At 44.6% G+C, this 23,047-nt stretch overlaps 1 protein-coding gene across 1 annotated transcript in view; it reads left to right on the forward strand.

Annotated features, from left to right (window-relative positions):
- Positions 1-23,047, forward strand: part of Cfap61 (cilia and flagella associated protein 61) — a 231,495-nt gene that overhangs the window by 42,014 nt on the left and 166,434 nt on the right. Inside the window, exons 5-9 of the mRNA XM_050159553.1 lie at positions 6,412-6,500; positions 13,275-13,349; positions 17,632-17,816; positions 19,332-19,371; positions 22,363-22,502. Coding sequence (XP_050015510.1) covers positions 6,412-6,500; positions 13,275-13,349; positions 17,632-17,816; positions 19,332-19,371; positions 22,363-22,502 — 529 coding nt within the window. The remainder of the gene's footprint in view (positions 1-6,411; positions 6,501-13,274; positions 13,350-17,631; positions 17,817-19,331; positions 19,372-22,362; positions 22,503-23,047) is intronic.

Raw genomic sequence — 23,047 nt, forward strand, 5'->3', positions numbered from 1 at the left:
CCATAAATCCGCACTTTTTCCTATGGCTCTCTGTGCTCTGCACCCCTTGGATAGAGCACAGGCTATGAGATGTTTACTGGTTTGTTGGGGACTTTTTTCTTTGCTTATGTGTTGCTTACTACTCAGGCAGTGAGCGTGGTTTGGGTGGGCACAGAATCTGGTTGGAATAACTTTGTTCCCTTGCTCACTAGTGCAGGGAACCAAAGTTCCCTAGGCTGAAGTCTACTCCAGACAGATTCACTCCATGTTAGCTGCAGGCCCGGTGACTATTTCGGGTGCCCCCCCTGAAGCTCTCACCTAGAGCAGGACACATACTACTGTCCAGGAGGTGCAGCTGCGTTGGTGCTTTCTACCACATGCAATTATGGTTTCCTGAGGCTGGAACCATCGCAGTAGGAGTAAAGAGCTCACTAAGAGAGACACTGTACCCCTTCTTTTGACTATCAGGCTGTGGAAACAATAGACCCCATGAATTGGAATTTTCCCAGGAGTCTCATGCTGGGAGGAAGAAAAGGCTAAAGCCTAGTGTCAGGCAGAAGAATTTGTTTCTCCCCTCCCCCCACATAAAGGGACACAGACACAGGGACACTGACAAGGACACAGACTGGAACACAAATACAGACATGGATACACACAATAAATAAACAAATCAATAAAATGAGAGAAAAAAGCAACTAGAGAGATTTTATAACAACGAAGCTGTACTCATAAAACCCCAACAATATGATCACCTAAACAAGACCTGCACAGGGACAGTTGATATGTCAGTGTGGATGGGGAGGTCTCACAGGGCTCCACTACAGGCAGCCAATGGCTGCTCAGAAACTACTTTTTCAGGGACAAGCTTCCTAGGGGGGGGCTGTCTGATCCCAAGTGGTCGGCCCTGAACACACAGGTACATACAAGCATAGACTACACAGACTCAGAAGGTTGTATAAATGTGTGTGTACCTACACATGTATGTATATATGTAACAACAATACTTGAAGGTCATGGATTTGAGAGGGAGGGGGAAACAAGAGGAATTGGGGTGAAGGAGCAGGAGGGGTGGGAATGATGTAAAATACAGTCTTCATGTTTGAAATTCTCAGCAACAGCAAAAGTAAGAGCAAGCCAGTCGGCTGTATTCCTCCATGGTTTCTGTTTGAGTTCCTGCCTTGGCTTCCATTGATGAACTGCGATTGGGACACGTAGAAGAAACGAGTCCCTCCAAATAAAGGGATTTCACCCAGTTGTGACATGGCAGATCACTTTGCCACTGGAGCCAAACAGTGAGTCAGTGATGAATGGGACCCCACCTTGAGCAGACTGCATAGTTACATCTTCCTCTTGCCTGCTATTCAAACCCAAGCCTCACGTCAGTACCTGAAAGATGGACTTGGAGCCACTGGACCTCTTTGTTCCTTCCTAGTGTGGCCACATTGGATAAACCTCTTTCTTCACTTTTCACTAAATTATTGCTCTCTAGTTGGCCTACTGAGGATGAGTGGCTGAACCTACCTTCCTAAGTTAGGAAACCAGGCCAGTCCCTGGACATAATTGCATGTGTCACTTCAGTTCTGACTCTCTTTAGTGGCCATCACACCCTCCTGAGGTGGGGTGTCCTTTTACATATCTGTTGCTTTTATTGGTTGATAAATAAAACTGTTTTGGCCAATGTCTTAGCAGAGTAAAGGCAGGCGGAAAATCCAAACAGAGATATAGAGAGAAAGTAGGCGGAGTCAAGCAGCCGCCAGCCAGCCAGACGCCAAGGAAACAAGATGTGTAGAAAATGAGGTAATGTCACGGCCACATGGCAATATATAGACTAATAGAAATGGGTTAATTTAAGATGTAAGAGCTAACTAGAAATATGCCTGAGCCATCGACCAAACAGTGTAGTTAATATAGTTTCTGTCTGATTATTTGGGTCTGGGTGGCTGGGAAACAAAAGTACAGTCTGCTTACACCCTCTGGTGTTAAAGGTAAAGAGATCTGGATTCTGTACTGTGTCTCCAACCCGGATCCCACTGCATGTATGTTTCTGTGATAGTGCTTCAGTGAGGGTTGGATGGCATGTCGCTGGACCACATGGTAGATGATGGCTTGGATACTGTGACAAAATTGGCTTTGGGTTACAAGAGAAGAAAACTGTTATCCAGAGAAGCAAGCTTGGGTATGACCTCAAAGCTGCCTGCCTGTACAGCGCTGTGCCATTACCCTGGGCCATGCGGAGTACTTTTCCAGCGTCAGCACGCCATGCAGCCCCCAGATCAGCTAAGCTCAGCCTGCCTTTCTGTAGTGCTTCCATTTCTGTGCCCATTTTGCTCACTGCCTCTTCCTCCTTCCCTTCCTGTCACTCCTACTCCCTGCAGATGGGTTGTGCCGCCTGCCCAAAGTGAACGGGCTCTATCTAGTCCTGTCTTCTGATAACCAGACTTTCTGTATAACTAACGGTGTGACCCCCTCAAACACCCACCTTGCTGAGAAGCTGTTTTCCAGTTGACTTCAAACCACAGAGACACAAGGAAGTGGTTGCTGCCTGCTTCTAAGCTGCCGTTGTCTTCTCTCTCATTAATTTTTAACTCTTTCTGTAAGGTGAAAGTACACATCTTTTCCTGGGGGCCCCCTGGGATACTCCTGGTCTGTGATAGCTGAACTCATACTTTCAGGGGTTAGGGGTAGTCAGTCTTCTCCCAAAGTGGAATCACCTTCAGAGGTGTGGGTCGAAGAAGCTGTGTCTGCGGGACACTCTGATCATCTAAATAGTGCTAGTTCCTGTTGGTCGTTATTGTCCAGATGTCTGCATCAAAGGGGGGTTTCTCTTTCCACACTTAGAGCTGCGAATCTTCCATGTGGCAATGCCTTGCCTGTGTCTCATAAGCTATTTGCAATATTCTCATCATTGCTATTTTAGGAATAATTCTTGCTTGTAGTAGTAATCTCTGATTTGAGCTGAAATTCATTTGGGGAAGCCGTTTGGTTGCCAGTTGGTATGGTTATCATCATGTGTCTGCTCTCTTGTCTTTAACTCTCAGTTTGGGGTATTGTCTAGAAGAATAGCCTGTGTCCTTTCTACCTTGAGTCTGAATGAATGTCTCAACCCTAAGGAAGGGTTTTCCACCTGCAAGGCCATGGAACTAATCTTCCAAGCCTTCTAATCATTTCAAACAGATTTTTAAACCTCCGGGATGTAATCTTATCTACAGTTAATTTGGAGATCCACTAGGAAATAGGGGCTAAAAATTTCTTTTTACTAACATGGCTAGTCAACAGTACTGTATAGCTTATTCCTTCTTTACAAGTTTGAAATATTATCATCAACACCAGTCAGGATTTCATGTCTGGCTGTATATTTTTAGTCCATTATTTTCTATTCATTCCTCAATAATCCTCTGTTTTAAAGATTGGCTTTATAGAATGTCTTACTATAGGAAGTTTGAGCTATTCTATTCCTTTGAAAGTATTGCTCACCAATTCTTTCTCCATCTCTACTATTTAAGGGTCGCCGTATTTCCTTGTATAAAAACAGCTATAGGATTTTTGATAGCTATTTAAAATGAATGTAAAAGCACATACTATTTCTTTCAAAAGCCTTCAAAAAATGTTATGTTGCATTCTCTGTGTTAATATTCATCTTAGAAACAGCAGGCTAGTGGAACCTAAAGCGTATAGAAGCTTCTCTATAGGTAGTCATCATTATGAACGCAGCATTGGACGCTGTGATTTGGGAGGGGCCAGTACCAGGGAGGTACTTGAACCTCTAGTTTAATTAGCCTGTGGTAAAGCCACTTCAGATAAGTAATGTCACCCAGAAAACGCCATAGAAAAATTGTGTCTCCCCCTCTGCTGGAATAATCTGCTGTTTGTGACACCGACACCGCTTACGTGGTGGAAGCAAGAAAATAACAAAGTTGTCGCCGTGGTTATGTTTTCGGTAGAGTGTCACATAATACCACAGCCTTGACTTTACCGAGATAGCATGTCACATTTGATGACCTCGGGGCACACTGTGAACATTAACTAATTAAACCTCACAAAACCCAAGAGACTTTGGGAAGGGAGATGTAACATCACCTTGCCCAGTTCTGAAATGCAGCCACCTCTGGGGACAATGGTGGCAGCTGCTTAATAATAAGCTTCGACACCTCACAACAGTTTAGCTAAGACAATTAGTCATTGTCGTTGGTAATTGTCTTGTGAGCATTAGACTAGCAAATGGTTAAGTCGCCAGGGTCATTAGTTCACTCTAAATCTGATCCATTCTTTAAATATTTTTAGAAATTTTATTCTAATTGTAAAAAATATACGCATAGAATAGGTCGTGTTTTTTTGTTGTTGTTGTTTTGTTTTTTGTTTTTTTGTTTTTCGAGACAGGGTTTCTCTGTGGCTTTGGAGCCTGTCCTGGAACTAGCTCTTGTAGACCAGGCTGGCCTCGAACTCACAGAGATCCGCCTGCCTCTGCCTCCCGAGTGCTGGGATTAAAGGCGTGCGCCACCACCGCCCGGCTAGGTCGTGTTCTTGAGTTTTCTTTTAGATCTCTTCTTCAGTTTGGAACTTAAAATAAGAACTACCATTTAAAAAACAGAGTGTAGCTTAAAACAGGGAGCAAAACTAATCAATAGGAGTAATCAGTAGTAGTCAGAAATAGGTGTGTTGACTCCACAGGGAGGTGAGGGAAACTTCCAGGTCTTGGAAATGTTTTGCATGTTCACATCAGTAGGTGAATTCTCCTTCACATAGAAGACACCGCTATAGAAGTTGGTTGACTTCAGCACCTTTCCGTGTTTTGCGGCCAGGTGAATTAGCTTGGGAGAGCACGCCAGACTTGTCATCATGGACATGCTAGGAAGCCCAGGCACAGAACACACTCAGGGACGAGAGACACCACGGGTTTTCCTTTCCTCGAAGCATCTTTCTTCAGAAGGATTCTGTCTTTTCTCGGGACACTCCTTCATGGCCAGCGAGCTCCACTTCACGTCTGGATATGAGTCTCTCTCTTCAGCGCCTTCAGCATTATCACTCTTAAAAACCCGCCTTGGGCATCTGATTTTTCTCTCAGACCCTCATTTTTTTTCACTCACCCACGTCTTTGTTAAAAAGTCGCAGAAGACCTCCATGGTCCAGTGCTTAGGTTGAGCAGTGTCTGTCAGAGTCATCCTAGTGCTGGATGTAGAGAGACAAGCTAGCCAGAAGCAGAAGCAGAGAGAATCATGAGCTCTGCCTGGCTCTGCAATGTCTGACGGGATAGTTAAAGACAGGAAGGCAGAGCAGCTTCCTCACACTGACTGCGTGTCTGGGCCATTCAGAGGGCCCAGAGGGCCTCATGCCCACAAGCAGAGTGTCTGTGCTGCTCTGAGCTGGGACCCATCAGAGGAGAGAGATGCCACTGCTGAGCTCCCTCAGTGGAGTGGGCCCTAGGCAAGAGAGAAGGTGAACATCCCTACTGTAGTAATCTTTCCCCAATTGCTCTGCTAAGGCATGGATGACCTGGAGGTGGGAAGGAGGGGAGGGGAGGAGAGGGGAGAGAAAGCAGAGAGAGGGAGAGTCTGAGCGGGAGAAGGCCTTTGCATGGGAAATGGACCATCTTCCCGTTGTAATTCTTATAGATTAAGCATGTGAAGAATATCCAGATGATTTGCTTTGCAGAGCGTATTATAACAGTTCAGCCCTAGGTCTTCTCGGTAGAAAATAGAAAAGGGAGCCGGCATGTCTGCACACAGCTGTAATTCCAGTATTCTGGACACCGAGGCAGGAAGAATGTGAGTTCAAAGCTAGCCTGGGCTACATAGCAAGATCCTGGCAAAGGATTAGAGACAGGGAGAAAGGGCCTTGGGGTTGGGGGTAGAAGGTGGGAAAGGAGGAAGAGACTAGGGAAAGGAAAAGAGGGAAGAGATGCTAATGCCAGTGTCACTGGGAGACCTTAAGTTCATGGTATTTCCCAAGAGAACCTGCCCTTTTCCCAGTCTTTGGCATTCAGAGAGCACTGTATAGTAAATTGTGGTGTTTGCGTTTTTTAATTCAGTACTGTTTCAAAGCCTGCCATCCAGGAGGGTGATGGTTGCTTAGAAACTTCAAAGGAACCTGACATCAAAGGAGCCTGCTACCCAGAGCTTGGCCGAGGCTGGGGGGCTCCTCCATGTCAGGCACATGCCCTCTGTGTGATTTCATCTGCACTGCTTCCCTGGGGCAGCATGGCCTCATCTTCTTCAATGCGGACAAGTCAGAGACGGGCTGAAGAGGAACACGCCTAGCACCCGAGTGTCAGTGCGAGGATCAGAGTGGGCAGCACTTTTTCAGGTGCCCTTCTCTGGAATGGACACCTGCAGATCCACCATTACTTGAAAACACTTGAGGGCTGCGCAGTTTCCTATTGCTCTGTGGATACCTTATCATTTCTTTTCTGTCCTTCCTCTACCTTTTCTTTCAAAGATACAGAAACCAAGAGCGAAAGCCAGGGTTCTCAGAAAGCAGTTGAGGAACCAGGAAGAAATGCTTCTTCAGAGGCCTTGGAGACCCAGGTAAGGGACATGACCTCCCCGGGCCTGAGGGATGGGGATGGACCTGGTTACTGTGACATTGAATCAGTTAGGGTCACCACTGAATCCTGTCATCTGCTGCAGAAAGGCCCCGCTCACACTCAAGTGGTGAGATTGTATAAGTTCTCAATGGGCAAGCCTCATGGGCATGCTCTAGAATGCAGGCCCGAATGGAGCTTCGTCCTGTAGCTGTTACCTTTCTTGTAACCGTGACAGAATATGTGACCAAAGCAACCTTGGCAAAGGAGACTTAATTTTGGCTCCCAATATGAGGAGGCCATAGGCTCTCATGGCGGGGAAGGTATCGCAGTGGGAGCATGAAGCAGCTGATCGTACTGTGTCTCAAGTCAGGAAGCAGAGAAAGAGAGATGAAGACTGATTTCCTCTTCCTCCCCCTCCAGAATTCAGTCTGGGACCCCGGTCTGTGGGATGGTGCCATCCATGTCTGGGTAGGACTTCCCTTCTCAGTGAAACTTCTCCGGAAATGTCCCCAACGATACCCCCAGAGGAGTATCTTCTACATGGATGCTAATTAACGATCACAAGTTTACACCTTGTCAGTGTGATACCCAAATATGTCACCTTTAGCCATTACACTGTCCTAAACGGTTCATGGCCATCTCATAAGGAAAAATTCATTTAATGTATTTCTAGAGCCTCCATAGTCTGTAACAGTCCGGACCCCGTTCCAAAGTCCAGTTCCCGTGGAAGACTCAAGACAGTCTTACCTGTGAGGCTCTACAAGATACAAACTATTATATACTCATAACGTATGCCAGCATGGGGTACTATCCCCATTATGAAAGAGAGAAATAGGGGCATAGCAAAGGAAGACCAAAGCAAAAGCCAGACCCAGCAGGACAAGCAGCAAGTACAGTTGTTTTGTGCCTAGCATCTTGGGCTCTGGGTGGCATCATCTGAACTCCAGCAGACTCAGATGCTTCTCTTATAGCCCTGCTGCCTGTAGCCACAGGATAGTCCTTCTAGGTCAGCTACAGTTTGTGCTTGCAACTTAGGCTGAGTGTGCCACAGCCCTCGTGTCTCCAGATCCTGATGTCTCCTTGCCATCGAAGAAGCATCCTTATCTCAGCTCCATACAGATCTCTCAAGGACATCCTCAGGGAATCTGACCCTGACACACAGTGCCTGGCCTCTGTGACTTTCTGGAGCCTAGAGCAAGTCTCCATGATCCTGTAACTCTCGTATTTTGTCTGTTTGTAAAGCCAGCACCATGTGAACAGTACTGCCAAGTTCTGTTCCCAGCTCAAGACACCGCCAGTTCTCCACCCTCCACCTTCCCTCTTGCACATTCCCGCACTAGAGGAGGCTAAGGCAGGTGCAGTTGCTCACTGGAAGCTAATTAGGCAATTCAAAGTTGCTGAAGAAACACACAGGCTTCACACGCTCAAATGCACCAGCATGCTCCTTCCTGCCCTGATTGCTACACCACAGAGACACCTGTCGCTGTTTCCTGGAGAGCTACCCAGCTTCACTCAACTTGTGTGGGTTCAGAATGAGCTTTCCTTTACTCTTTTACCACCAGTGTGGCTATAGCAGAGCAAGTGGGGGTGCTGCTGCCTGGACCTAAACCAAGGGATGAATCCACTCCCAGGGAGTCCTGAACCAGTCATGTGATGAGATAGATGAGGATTAATGGGCGGGCCCAGGAATCCAACCACTGCTGGATTTGAGTTATCAGTGTCTAAAAATGTCTGTATTTGAAGGGCTGTCAGTGCATGTCCTTTTGTCCTCAGGAGCTAGGCCACTCAGGTCCCCTCCTTAGAAGACCTCAACAAGTGTGTCAGGCAAGTGGTGAAATGAATAGGTTCACCCTTAGGTTACTGTGAATTTCCTGGCACCTTGTCAGCACTCACTAGGGGCTGGACTATATAGTCCCATCAACTTCTGCTTGACGGACTCCTTCAAGATTGGGAGTAGGTGAAGAACTATTGCTTCCTGAGCCCAAGTGCCTCCTTTCCCCTTCCTATATAGCCTCACATAGAAAAGAAAAAGTACCCCTTGTCAATCAGTCAACACACACACACACAGAGTAATCTTGGGGAACAGAAGGAAGGAGGACCTGAGGCTTAGCACTAGGTCTCCCTGGACTCTCTTCCCCAATTTTAATGTTGTGGAAATTTTCATTCTCTTTGGAAGAATGCTCGCTGGTTGCCCCAAGCCACAAAAGGCTCAATGTGTAATAATTGGGTGTCATGTTTCAAGCACAGTTTTATCCACATAGATCTCGTGATCACAATGGTCAGGTACCCCTCTAAGTGCTAAGGGAACCCCCATACTCAAGCATAGTCCCAGTCTGCAAGAGGCTGTATATGATGGAAAGAGAAGAGGCTCTAAGTGAAAGGCATGGAGAATAGGATGGGAGACAGCAAGAAGTCGAGGCCAAAAGGAGAGTGGACCCTTTCAAAAAAGATTGGAGGGCCCGGGTAATTGAGAGAAATGAGACTCATGAGAAGCATTTAGACCTTTAAACATTGTGTCTAAAATGGAACACTTTGTGTGCTGCTGCAGGAGACATCACATTTACTCTCCAACAACAACCAAAAACAAAAAAAGATCTGAAATACACAAAACAAGCATTCTCAAGATAGTGCTCTCTCTACGATAGCAAAGGATCCTAACGTCACTGAGATGGGAAACAAGGTGACTCGGTCTGTGACTGTCTACCTCACAGCACATGAAAATCAGGCAAATATCCACAAAGACAGATAGATCAGTGCATCCGTGGAGTCTAGAGTTTGAAGGATAGAGCAGCGGAGAGGAGAGAGCTGTGCAGAGACTGAGATCTGTCATCTGTATGCAAAGGATGCTGTTTGGTCTTCAGCTGAGCGTTGGGCAGAGCATGCTGCGTGTACTGAGGTCAGACATGGGCAGTGCACTTCCCAGGGGATTAGGGCCAACAGTACTCACAGGTTTACAGGCTGGAAATGGTGTCTGTGCCCAACAAACTAGAAAACAGTATACTTGACAAGGCTCAGGGAAAGGACACATGTGTGTCTTGGCTCCATAATGAGAATATTCTAATTCTCTAGAGGAAGAACCATTCCAGATCTCTCTAATGATTCAAGAATCAAAAGGGTCAAACTTCACAAGTAACTTAACTGAGTCCCAAAGTCCGAGAATATTTGTAAGAATACAGATGTATTCATAGTATTTAGAATCCAGTTAAAAATTACCATGTACTCAAACCCTGGGATCATATATAGCATCTCAAACAGAGCTAAATCCATTAATCAACCTCAAACTAAAGTGGATGGTAGAAATAGCAAAAAAAGTAAGGATTCTATTAATATGTTCTTTGAGAGTTTCATACATACTCACGTTTACATACCCCAGTTAGTCACAGGTCCACCTCCCTCCCCACCATCTCCCAACTCCATGCTCTCTAAAAAAATGAGTTCTACTACATTCTATTTGCTCTCAAAGTGAAAGAGGAACACAGGAGATACTAAAATGATCCACCACAGATTCTAGAGCTAAAACCACACTGTGTGTGCATCGCAGAAGTTGAGAAGTGCATCAGAAGGATTGACAACAGACTAGATATCGTGGGAGAAAAGAATGGTGAACTTGAGGCACAGAGAAGTGAGACATTTTACAAAAGGTTTTATTTCACACTCTCTGTGTTCCAATGAGAATGGGGAGTCTAAAAACATAACTTCAGGGAGTCAGTTCTCTCCTTCTACCATGTGGGTCCTGGGGATTGAATTTAGGTTGTTAGCCTTGGTGACAAGCACCTTTACCTGCTGAGTCATCTCTCCAGTAGTGAAAAGGTTTTTTTTTTTTTTGTTCTTTTTTTTTTTTTTTTTTAAATATCAATGAACTCTGACAGAGTGACCTAATATATGTTAAACCATAGTCTACAGAGAAGAAAAAAGAGATTGGAACAAAAAAAATCCCTGAAGAAACAATGACAAGATTGTTGACTAGATTTGTCTGGCGATCTTCCCTCTGAAGACAGAAAGGCCAAAACAGGACAAGTAAAGTTATAAAGTTTTCACTTATTGAAGGATAGGGTCCAAGTGTGATGTGGGATTCTGCTCTGTATGCTGTGATTACCACTGGTTAATAAAGAAGCTGCTTTGGGTCTATTGCAGTGCAGAATAGGGCAAGGTGGGAATTCCAAGCAGATAGAGGAGGAAAGGGTAGGCGGAGTCAGAGAGAAGCCATGAAGCTTCCCCGGAGGAGAAGACGCCCATGTGCTGGTACCAGTAAATATATTATTTTATATTTTATCGTGGTAAAATATGAAGTAATAGAAATGGGTTAATTTGAGATGTAAGAATGTTAATAAGAAGCCTAAGCTAATGGGCCAAGCAGTGTTGTAATTTATACAGTTTCTGTGTGATTATTTGGGGTCTGGGCAGCCAGGAAATGAATGAGCAGCCTCTGTCTACACGAGTGGTCAGCCATGGCAGTGCATGGATGTAATCCGAGCACTTAGGAGTGGAGTCAGAAGTTCAAAACAAGCCTGGGATGTATAGAGAGTTTTAGGCTAGCCTGGGCTGCTTGAGATACTGTCTCAAACAAACAAACAAACAAACAAAAAGAAATTTAACAGACCGACAATATTTTTTAAAAAGGATTATTCTTAAGTGTCTGTTTGGAAATACAAGACTCTCAAAACATGAAAACCATCATTGTATTTTATTATATTAGCAAATAAAAAACATAATTTCTTCATAAATCCAGAAAAGGAATTAGAAAATTTAGCATCCATTCCCCATAAGTACTTTTAGAAAATTAGGTATAATAGGGAATTTAATTTGATAAAGTACATTTGAAAAAAGTTAGCTTGTTACTTAATGGTGATGGATGGATTCTCTCTCTCTCTCTGACTTTGTTCTCTTACCACTTCAATTAAATGTGGTACTGATGGACTAAGCCAGTGTACCAAAATATGAAAAAGAGAAAAGAATTGGTATTTTAAGGAAAATGAAAACTGCATTTTGTTCTGATCCTTTATGCAGGAAATGCACAAAGTAGCTACAGCACTAGTACATATTTAGCAAATTTCAAAAATGTGCACACCTTGGTGCATAAATGTCACTTTGTCTTGCATGAGTTGCATTTCTTGCTGTTGTGACCAATACCGACAGGAACAGCTAATGAGAGGAATGAATTGTCTCGGCTCATGATCTCAGAGGACTCGGTCCACAGTCACTGGGCTCCGTGTTTCTGGGCCAGTGAAGAGGCCAAGCATCAATGCTTCAGGGATATGTGACAGAGGTGTCTTGTGGTAGACAGGGAGCAGTGGAAAGTCAAAGGTCCACTCTACTGGCTTTCTCATTTTATAGTGTTTGGACACCCAACCCATGGGATCATGCCACCCACACTTTCAGGGTTCTTTCTCTTATTTTCTCTCAAAATGCCTTCACAGACATGCAGGACCCATCTCCAGCCTCCTAGCTGACACTGAAAATGAGCTCTCACAGATGTTATATAAGTATCTTCCTACAACAGGAGCACACAAACAGAAATAGAAACGCATACCATTTAGAATAGTAAAACTCCAGGAAATAGTTTAAGACCTATGCACTGACAGCTGCTAAACCTTTCGAAAAGAGAAACAAAGCCGTGAGATATCCTGCGTGCACAGATATGAAAACTTGATGTTTGTCAAGATGTCAGTTTCCCAAATTCCTCTGTAGATCCAGCAAGACCCTAGTTAAAATTTAGCAGGAATAAATACTTTAGAAATTAAAACAGCAAATTCATATGGAAAGACAAAGGACCCGTAACAGTCAGGATCATTTACAACAAAGTTGTAGGGTTAAAACTAAGTGGATTCAAGATCTATTTTAAAATTCTTGTATTTAGGTATCATGGTACTGGCATCAAGGTCAGCATAAGTGAAACAAAACACCCTGATGGAAATGAATATGGAATTGGAGCGAACACTTCCCAGAAGAAAATGTCTAAATGAAATGACATTCAACTTCCTCAGTCATTAGGGAAATGCACACTAAAACGATAATCAGGCACAACCACGCATTATTAGGATGATCAAAAATTTAAAAATTCAGCATTCTAAATGTTGATGAAGATATGCAGGAATTTTGGTTCATTCACACACGGGCGATACTTAGCAACAAGAGGGAATAAATTGTCCGGATGCTTGTGAATGTGGAATGATTTAATTTTTAATGTCAAAAGAAATAGAAGTCAACCCCTCTCCCAGTAAAAGCATACCCTCGATTCCAAGAGTCTGGTGACGAAGAGATCAGTGTTTGCCTGGACCAGAACTGAAAGCAGTGGGATCTATGGGCACAGAGAAATGTAAACACTTACGGGGGTGAGGTATATGTTCATCGTTTAAACTAGGGTAATCTTTTTATAGGTATATACACAAGTCAAAACTTCTCGAAAAGCATATTTTAAATGAATGCAGTTTATTGTGTGTTAATTATACTTTAATAAAACAGATTTTTAAAAAAGCTTGGTGAAGCTCTCAAGTTACACAGAATAATGGTGTCACAACTAACATCTAGAGAGAATTCGGAGGTGCTTGCACGGTCCTAAACACAGATCAGTCTGCCATCTGCCTCCTCCCTCTCTCCTTTTAAAAAAGACTTGGAGGTGGATGCGGGATGAGGGAACTGAGGCTCCATCACTTTCTCGTATCTCCTAGCTATTAGCAGAGGCCCTGTGGTTTGAACACTGGCAATTCGCTGCAGAATTTGGGTTCTGACCATCATGGCTTGGTTGATTCTTATGTCTTCTCATGGTCTTTTGCAGGAGAAAGATGAAGAATCTTCTTTGTTTGGGGATTTACTGTCAGGGGACATCAGTGGACACTCTGATGAAGTGCAGGTAAGGTTTGTGTGTGCACAGGGCCTCTGCCTTCCCTCCTTTCCCTTCAGCCTTCATGTGCCCTTTCCTCCTCTAGCCCTCTGCTGCCTCTCCCCAAGGCATAACCACAGTTGTCCTCTTGTCCTCGGGATTAGCTTTGGGTAACTGTGACCCCGCTGTAATTAATCCCTAATCCCACACTCCCCTGCACAGCTCAGACTGCAAGTTATACTTTGTGTTTCAATTATTTGTAACAATTTTAGTAAACATCTTTTTCTTCTTCTGTGCCCAAAGAGAAGCTTTGGAGAGCTAAAATGCTTATTAGAGCAACTCCTCCCCCCCAGCCCGTGCTGTTCACTTCCCATATACAAACAAGTACATACCATGTGATATATGCAGATTCATATATGCACAAACACGCCCAGGTTCATCCACTGTAAGTGTGTGCACTTATGTACTGCTTAGGTTCCTGTAAAGGTTCCCTCTTGTTGCAGGTTCAAGTCAAGCTTCATTTGGTTAACCAAGGTTTACTTGGTAGCATCTTCTTTGGCTATCCCTAGGGCATCTTCCTTTGTTACTTTTCTTCATCTGACTTACACCTTAGCACTATTTCTTTGTCAGATGGGGTCCACTCGTGCCTTCTTGTGTCTTCTGTTTCTTGTTCACAAACTGCAGAGTTGCGAGATCCCAGTGCCCTGTGGTCCTCCTCAGGATTTGGACCTAAGGAGCAGAGGAAGGCATTATTGTTTCTTGAGTAGGAGATTAACACGATCTGCCCTTTCTGTCCCAGTGACAAGACCAAGGCCAAACCTCTCCCCAATTCCAGAGGGCCTCTGGAGACAGTCTGCTGCACTCCGCTGCCTCTAGAAGCTTGTGTGTCTCGCGGCCTAGGCCGTGAGAATTAGCAGATGCATGATGGGGCAAACACTGAATGCTGATCCCACACATCGGAGTTCTGTCAGAAGGCCAGACCCCTGGGGTCTAACCCCCAGAGCCTGACCAATCAAGGAATTTGCTAGGAGGGAGGGTGGCACTTTCTGATGGCCAGCCCTGAGCTGGAGATCAGGGCTCTAACTAGAGCACTAATGATCTCTAGGTCTGTCTGGCCAGGCTGTCTGCAGGTGGGGGTGGAGACGGGGAAGAGTGGGGCGGGGCGAGCAGGATGTGCTGTCAGACAGACGGCACTGTGTGGGTACAGGTCCACATTCGTAGTTGCCCTCTGTCCTCTGTTGTCTAGTGTCCCCCAGCACCCCAAGGAAGAGGGCTAAAGGTGCCTAGCTCCCACTCTTGAGGGAACAGCCAGGAGCCAGTGAGGAGAGTGACTGGGAATCAACACCCAGCCCCTGTACCTCTGAGGCAGAGAGTGTACAGCACGGAGCCCATAGTGGAAAGCCACTCCTGGAAAAGCCTGCATTGGTGACTGTCACATTCTTGCCTCACTTCCTCTCTCTCCTCCCAGAGCTTCGTGACAGCTGCAGAGACCCAGAGCTTGGGTTTGTCTCTGAGGACCCGCACTGAGACACTCACTAACCCTAGGCCATTGCTAGTCCCCAGGCAAGAGTGACAGTTCAGTGGGAGGAGACAGTTTTCTCTCTAATATTTCTAAGAGGGAGGCCACTACTTTATAGGCATGGATGGAACGGGATGGGAGGACCAGAACCCTTAGAGCCCCTGAGGACCCTAGGTAAGTTGGTAAGCAAGGAAGATCGATTTCCCATGTTTATCTCCTGACCCTTCCAGGAAAAAAAAAAAAAAAAAAAAACCAAACCCAAAACCCACTGAGATGACCGTGAAGAAGTGAAAAGGGCACAAATCCACAAAGACAACAGGACGGGAAGGAGTTATTGGAAGATAAGCACTTAAAAATATTTAGAATCAAGAAAATCGATGAAGGAGTTTGCACTGGCTTAGCAGAACTGAGAAAGGGGAAAGAAGTCAGAGAGGAGGCCAGGAAAAGTGTAGGGGCTCACCCCCGGGGCTTGGGGTTCCACTGAGGGAGGTAAGCAGCCTGGCTGAGCATAGAGGTCCGTTTGGCAGCCTGGTAAGGAGTAGCCTGCACCCCAAACTCCCTGCACCCTCTACATAGCTGAGGAACCACACCCCAGGGGACATGACTGGAGAGCATCCCCCGGAGAAACCAAGAAAACACTCTGCAAAGTTGACTGATGGTGAGAAGCTGTGAATGGAGGAACCCCGCCCACTCCTCCAAACCAGAAACCAGGTGTTTGTTGCAGTAGTCCCTTGTCGCTGTAATCAGTTACCACAACTTGGTGGCTTAAAACAATTGTCCCTGTTGTCTTCGAGGCCTAGAGGTCAGAATTCCCAGACAGGTCTCACTGCACTGAGTCTTTAAGGGCAGGTGGGGGGTTATTTCTGAGGCATCTGGGGAAATGCTTTTCCTTGCTCTGCCAGTGACTAGAGGGCACATACATTCCTTGCCTTTTTACCATCTTCCAGTATCTTCAGGGCCACAAGAGTACACCTCCCCACCCCTATCTGAGCATAACTGCCTCCCTCGACATTTTATCATATCCATTTAAGTAAATCAGGATCCTTCTCAAAATCCTCAATTTAGTGATATCTGCTAAGCCCCTGTCGCTGTAAGGTACATGTTCTCAGGTTCTGGGGATTCAGACACACTTCTTGAGGGCCATTGTTTTCTTCCCCCAGTCTCTCCTGCAGGTTGGAACTGTAGGCTGGGAGAGTTTTGTATTATTTTTTTTAAAAGATTTATTTATTATGTCTACAGTGTTTTGTCTGCATGTATGCCTGCAGGCCATAAGAGGGCACAAGATCTCATTACAGATGGTTGTGAGCCACCATGTGGTTGCTGGGACTTGAACTCAGGACCTCTGGAAGAGCAGCCAGTGCTCTTAACCTCTGAGTCATCTCTGCAGCCTCTGTATTAGTAACTTTTCTGTTATTTTGATGAAACACTGTGACCAAAAGATTTTATTTGGGCTTACAGTTCCAGACAGCTCAAGGTCGGTCGTGGTGGGGAGGCACAGCAGGAAGCGGAAGCTGTGGCGGTAGGGCGGGAAGCTGGGAGATCACAGCTTCACCAGAGAGCATTAGATGGTGAGGATAAGCTGGAAGTAGGGCAAGGCTGACGTGCTCTCAAAGCCCGCCCCTCCCCCCCCCAGGGACACATTTTCTCCAAACAAGGTCACACCTCCTACACCTTCAGAAATAGCATCTTCAAGTGTGCCCTGAGTGTTCAAATGCCTGACCCTAGGGGAGAGACACTTTTCTCCAAACCATTACAAACTCCAAGACGTGAATAGGCAGGGGAGAGTAACAGTGAGTTTCATAGATTATTTCAAATACCCGATTGCCGAGATTGACCAACACTTCTCCAGATTTACAAAACATGAAAGAAATGTAGAAACCAAGGAAGTAAAAATACAGTACCCAAATGAGAATGGGGACAAGTTAGATGACTTTGTTCATGGCGGCAACAATACATCCTAACATGTCGTAACATATCATAACATGATCGGCGTTCCATCATCTACAATATATCACAACAGTGGCAATACTGGTGTAACGAGAAATGTAATTTAGTTATACGGTGGGGATAGAATACAGGGAAGGAATGATGGAAATCGTTTAAATATATCCACCATTTCAGTGTTTAATAAGAAAAAAATTTAAATTGATAAATTTAAGAATAGCAGTATATTTTTCAGAATTAGAGGGAAGCACCCCAAGAAACAAAACGGTTAAAAGCAATACCTGATGGGAGGGTGGGGGAGAAGGGACAGCTGGTTTTCTTTACCAAGTTTTACTACTAGTATTTTGACTCTCTGCTTATGTGACTTTGATTAATAAAATTCCCAGAAGGAACTCCGAATGAATCAGGTTTCACACCCAAATCGGTGTGGATGTACCCAGTGTTACCTTGCCTGGTGGCTGAGCTCAAGTGGACCTTTCTAAGCTCCCTTCTCATTCCCAGAATCACCTGAGCATTTTCAGGGTCCAGAAATTCTAGTGCCACAAAATGTTGATGAGACCCATTGCTGACGGTGTTGATGTGTACGACACAACACTACCACACGAATCTCTACCCAGTGGAACGATGGAAACATCTGTTTTTCTGGCCTTTGTGTGAGAACTTGTTTGTATCACTGTGCGTTTTTGAATGTCACTATAAGGTCTCCAGACGGACCTTTGCAGGATGGTTTGTTTCTGAGGAGACAGTCTCACAGGCATCGTTGGAGCAGGACATGGAGAGACAGTGCAGCCACTAGCCCGTTAAAAGCTCCGTGGTTCCCCACAGCTTGCCCCTCTCTCCTGGCTCTAGGATGTGGAACAGAAGTTAAGCGTGCTCTCCAACGTGGGTTATGAGGACCTCACTTTGAGCAGTGAGAGCTCCCTGCCATCCTTCCTGTTCCCCGAGGAATCCTCCCACTTCCGCCCCATCTACCTGGGAGAATCCACTGCGTTTTGCATTCAGCTCTTTTGTATCGATGAGAAGTACGAGGCAAGGCAAGTGCTGATCTCTTCTATTTGTCTGTTGTGCTAAGCACTTCTTAGGTAACAGTTTTACAGAGTATGTGGTAGTTAAGCCAGACCCCAAATCCTAATCTTCTGGGGACCTTAAAACAACAGATTCTTGGACCCCATACTGTTGCTGGAGCTCCTTCCGCTCCTTCAGCCAATAGCCGCTGAGATACCACGCTGCTCTCTCTACACCATACAGAGATTCTAGTTCGTAAAATCTGGATAAGACCTACAGAACGGGCCAAAAATCTCTGGCCAGTTCTGTTTCACCTGTAGCACAGTTGAAGTTCTGAAAATGCCTACTGGGTAGCCACATACTGTTTCCATTCTAAACAGTCTGCGTTTCTCTGGTTGGTAGCTGAGATTTCCCGCCAAAGTTTCAAGAGGCCTGGTTGACTCAGTGCTCATTCCGGAGCCAATGATGGTCACCGAGTCAGTGCGTGCTCAGTCTGTTACTTTGTGCCCCATCCTTAATCTGGAGCAGGAGACAAGCCAAAATGTAGGGCATAAAAGGGACACCCTGCAATTCAGGAAAGCTTTTGGAAGAAGGAGGCGCGATGTCTGTCAGTCATGGCTCCCATTCCCTTTCCCTTAGGAACACCTACGTGTTCTACACTTATGGCCCCCTTTCTCAGGCTGAACAGGAGCTGCTGCATGATGCCTGAACTCAGAATCTCCTTCAGCAATCGCCTATTACAACTTTACCCACAAGCTATTTTAAAGAGGAAAATACGTGCCCATTTTAATAGAGCAGAAGGTTCTCCAGTAGCTCAGAGATAACCAAAAACAGTGCTGGTCATTTCCTTTTTAGGGGGTACATTTAAACATAACCCCCCACTTTTAGCCTCTAGAAGTATGTTTTTTTTTTAATATTAGATGTTCAACTTTTATGGAGATTGTGGAGGTTGAAAAGAGAAATCTTTCTATTTTAATTACAGTGTAGACCAAAGAGCCTGGAATGACCTTCTATATGTGTTTTATGTTTCTTTTCTCTGTGTTTTTAGATAAAATTTTGCCTAGATAGTTACTTTTGATTTAGTTTGATGATACCTTATAATTTTCCTATGAAAATACAAATGTGGCTATTTAGAAAAATTTCTGCAAATAAAAGTGAAAAAGATCAGACTAGCCTATCCCACAGCCATGTCTCTCCTTAACTCTTCCAAGAAGAAAGGGGAAGATCACGTACACAGACTGGCCATCATTAGTATTGGCTTTGAATTGCAGATATTATTGGTCACTGTGAAGAGTGTCCAAAGATACCTCGTTGCTGCCATATGAAGCCTATGGTGCAGGTGTATGCAAGCGGTTAGACACTGCTGGCTGGCTAACTGCTGAAAGCTGGGGGTGGGAGGGGTGGGAGATAGGAGGGGTGAGGATGGGGGGGTTGAGGAGTGGGGGTTGAGGAGGGTGGGGAGGGTGAGAGGACACATAATGAACTGTCTCATGATGCTACATTTATTTGCAGTCTAGTAACATTGTTCACTTTTTTGTTTACAGGTCCCTGGATTTTATGAGTTTTGTTTTCAGTCTTTTTCCTGTGAGTATATGCTGAATTTTGAGTAATATAATTGTTTTTGTAGTTAAGTCATAGAAAGGCAGAATATTCATAGAAAGGCAGAATATTTATTGTACAGACATTTCAAATGCTGTGAATGTTGAGGCTTGAATTGCTCCCCTGTTCTGAAAAGATGGTCAAGTGGCGTGTCATAAACCCTTAAAAATAGAAAATATTGTTATTTTTTTCAGTAACGTATCTGCTGTGTGGTCGTTTCTTTTAGAGACAGTATTCCAGTGGTTTATTGGGATTAAATAATTCATTGTCATATATGAAAATGCCAGCAGTTAGGAATCTTTAGTACCTTGGATTGTTGGATTTCTTTCTGGTTTACATTGGCTCAGACTATCCTGGCATCAATACATTGCTTTGTGGCAGGTGGAAAAGAGGAAACTTGTGGTTGATTTCCAGATAGGCTTCTCTTCGCTGGTTATTCCTGGGGCCTAACATGGTGGCTGGCATGTAGAAGGAGCTCAGCCCATGTTGAGCACTGAGTGTGAGGTCAAAGTGCAAAGATACCCCTCCATCTTAAGGATTCTGAGCCTCTCCATGGTCCCACTGTTGTCTGGGGTATCCCTAGGCAACAATTTATCATTGGAAGGAGAGGAAGTTGAGAAGGACGACAGTCAAAGGAAGCAGTAGGTCTTTGGAAGGACCTTGCTGATGTTTCTCTGTGATGGTTCTATGAACAAGTTGACTCTTCAGTGGCAGACTGCAGGCAGAGTATCTGTTGTTTCATGTGTCCTTTCTACTTGTAACGTTGAGGCCAAAAGTAAGTATATTGTAATTATTATGTGATACTAGATTTTACTTTCTCATTTTTTCCAGAACTCAAACAACCTTAGAAGAGGGCAATGCATTCTCCACTGTGGTTTCTTTAAATTGATTTTTAAGGCATTTTCAAAGCTCATAAAGCTATGTGGATTAACCCAAACAAAGAATGTTCAAAGCTGGTTCCCTCAAAGATGCCTTAAAGACATTTCACTGAGCTTCATTCCTGTTTTCACATCCACACTATAGAAGTAAGACTGGATTTTAATAGGCAGAAGACCTGTTTACATTTTGACTCTATTTGACTTGGGGATATAAGGATACAGGAACAAAATACCTTCATTACTTCACCCTTAATCCCTCAAATCCAAGCTGAAGCAACTCATTATCCTCAGCACCCCCTCCCCGAGGAAGCCCACCGAGACTTGGCACCCAGTCCTCATTTTCAGCTTGAGTAGCTCAGCATTGTGATTCTAAAGTCTCTCTGAAAGAAGCTGTGTTATTTTGCTATAAAGAAGGAAGATAAGGTCAAATAATGACTCACTCCTTGGGGCTGCAAAATGTCCCGAGGGCCTTGGATTAGCCCAAGTAATACCTTCACAGGGTTCAAGAGGAGGCGAAGTCCCAAAGGGACAAATTAGCTCTGGGAAGAGCAGGCTGCTTCTGTTGGGACCTGGGGCAGGATCAAGTGGCTTCGAGGAACACAGACAGCCTGGAGCTGTACAGTCTTAGACGCTGGAGTGAGTGTTCCAGTCGCCCTCGCGAACAAAGAGTAAAAAGGAAGAAATGAAGCCCCCCGTTAATAACACATTTCGCCCAGTTCAATGTCTCAGATGCGGCATTGCAGCGTGCAATCAATGGCAGCCCTGCTAATGAGCTGTTTTATATTCTTCCTCCCACGCTAAGCCTTGAAGTGCAGTGTTTTTAGACTGCAGCATACCTCAATACAAGAACTGAATTTTCATCCGCAGTGCTTAATTCTATTTAGGTCTCATGAGATTTGCAATTGGCTAAGAAACTTCATATATTCGAGTTGGTGGGGATAGATTAACATGGCTCACACACACACACACACACACACACACACACACACAAAACTTGTCCAATAAGTGAAATTCGGTGCCAGTCTTTAAAGTTTAAATTAATGAAATTAAATTAATTAAGTGATATTAAATTAAGCTTTTAGTTTCTCAGTCACACCAGCTACAATGCAAACTCTCATTGGTCACATGTAACCACCGGCTGCTGCCTGAGACAGCAAGGTCTAGAAAGGAAAATGGCACCTGTCAGGACTTGCTGATCCTCTTGTGTCTTCTGGGGTTCATGCTTGCCTTTAGATTATCACCTCGAAAGGATGGTGTTACACACAGGGTTTGTGTATAACCAGAGGGCTTTAAAGGCAGAAAGCCTGGAGTATTACTCACATTTCACAGAGGAGAGGCCAAGGCTTCTATGAATCTCATTTCTTAAGTTCAAGGCCCTTGTTATGATACTATGCTGTCTCATTTACTCACTGGTAAAACTGAATTCCCAAATGCAAATGGTCTTAGTTTAAAAACCTGTACCAGGTTTCATAGCACAGGCCTTTACTCCAGAAACCCAGAGGGCTGAAGAGAGAGGAATGTAGTAAGTTCAAGATATGCAAGGACTACAGAGAAAAGTTTAAGGCCAGCCTGGGCAGAGTTCTTGGTGAAATGGCTCAGCAGTAGAGTTCTTGGTGAGATGGTTCATTGATAGAGTTCTTGCCTAACATATGCCAGGCTCTGGGTACAGTCTCCAGAGCTACAAAATTAAACAAGTCAGTGAGATCAAGTGCTAGGAGTTGAATGTGGTAGCACATCCCTCTAAAGCTGCAATCCCAGAACTTGGGAGGCTGAGGCAGGAGGATATGAGTGATTAGTTAGAGCCTAGGTTTGGCTGCATAATGAAGCCCGGTCTCAGATCAGCTGCAACAGTAAGAATCTACATCTGTTACAGTCATGTGTTCTGCTCTCAGTCAGCTTTGCTGCTGTCTTCTCCATCTTCTCCTAGTTGCTTGGCTCCATGAGTTGTATTAATGACTCTCCAAATGGTGGAAAAGCTCAACTTGTGCTTTGTTTCACTTCTGTTTTCATTAGTGTTTTATAGCATAAATTTGCTTAGTTATGTATGGCTTCTTATACTCTCCAAATACCCTGTTGACTTTTTACAAAATCTTTTTAGGGTAAGAACTTCTGCTTGATATCTGTGCCCCATCTCACTCCTGAGTTTGTCCTCATCCAGAACTTTGTAAAGGTCGTACCGTTCAACAATTGCACCCTGGAGCATGATCTCTATGTGTTCCATCGAGCTGGATTGCTCAGGTAAGTGAACTCATATGTTGTATGACTTCCTGGGAGATTGATAATGTCTTAGGCTGGTTTGAATGGAAAATGTCCCCCATAGGCTCAAGTAGTGGAACACTTGGTCTCCAGTAGGTGGTGTTGTTTGGAGGAGATTATAGAACCTTTAGAAGGTAGAGACATGAGCAACCTCCCAGGTAGTAGGCCTGAGGCAGTGACCTCCATGGGAGCAAGTATAAGGGAATCACTGCAGAGGGAGCAGGCCCAAGCCAGAGACCTCTGTGGGACCAGGCACCAGTCAGGGACCTCTGAGGGAGCAGGTCCAAGCCACAGACCCAGCCCTATTCAAAATACTAGAAGGAAAACTCCAACCCAAGGAAATTAGCTACCTCAAAAAACAAACAAATAGAGATCCTCCTGCCTCTGCCTCCCGAGTGCTGGGATTAAAGGTGTTCTCGAAAAACAAAACAAAACAAAACAAAAAAAAATACTACAGACAATTGATGATCACACAGCAGGAAACACCAAAGAAGGAAAAACACACAAAATAACATCACCAACAAAAT

This window comes from Alexandromys fortis, unplaced genomic scaffold, assembly GCF_014885135.2.
Source record: "Alexandromys fortis isolate MF-2015 unplaced genomic scaffold, M_Fortis_MF-2015_v1.1 scaffold_115, whole genome shotgun sequence".
Classification (NCBI taxonomy): Eukaryota; Metazoa; Chordata; class Mammalia; order Rodentia; family Cricetidae; genus Alexandromys; species Alexandromys fortis.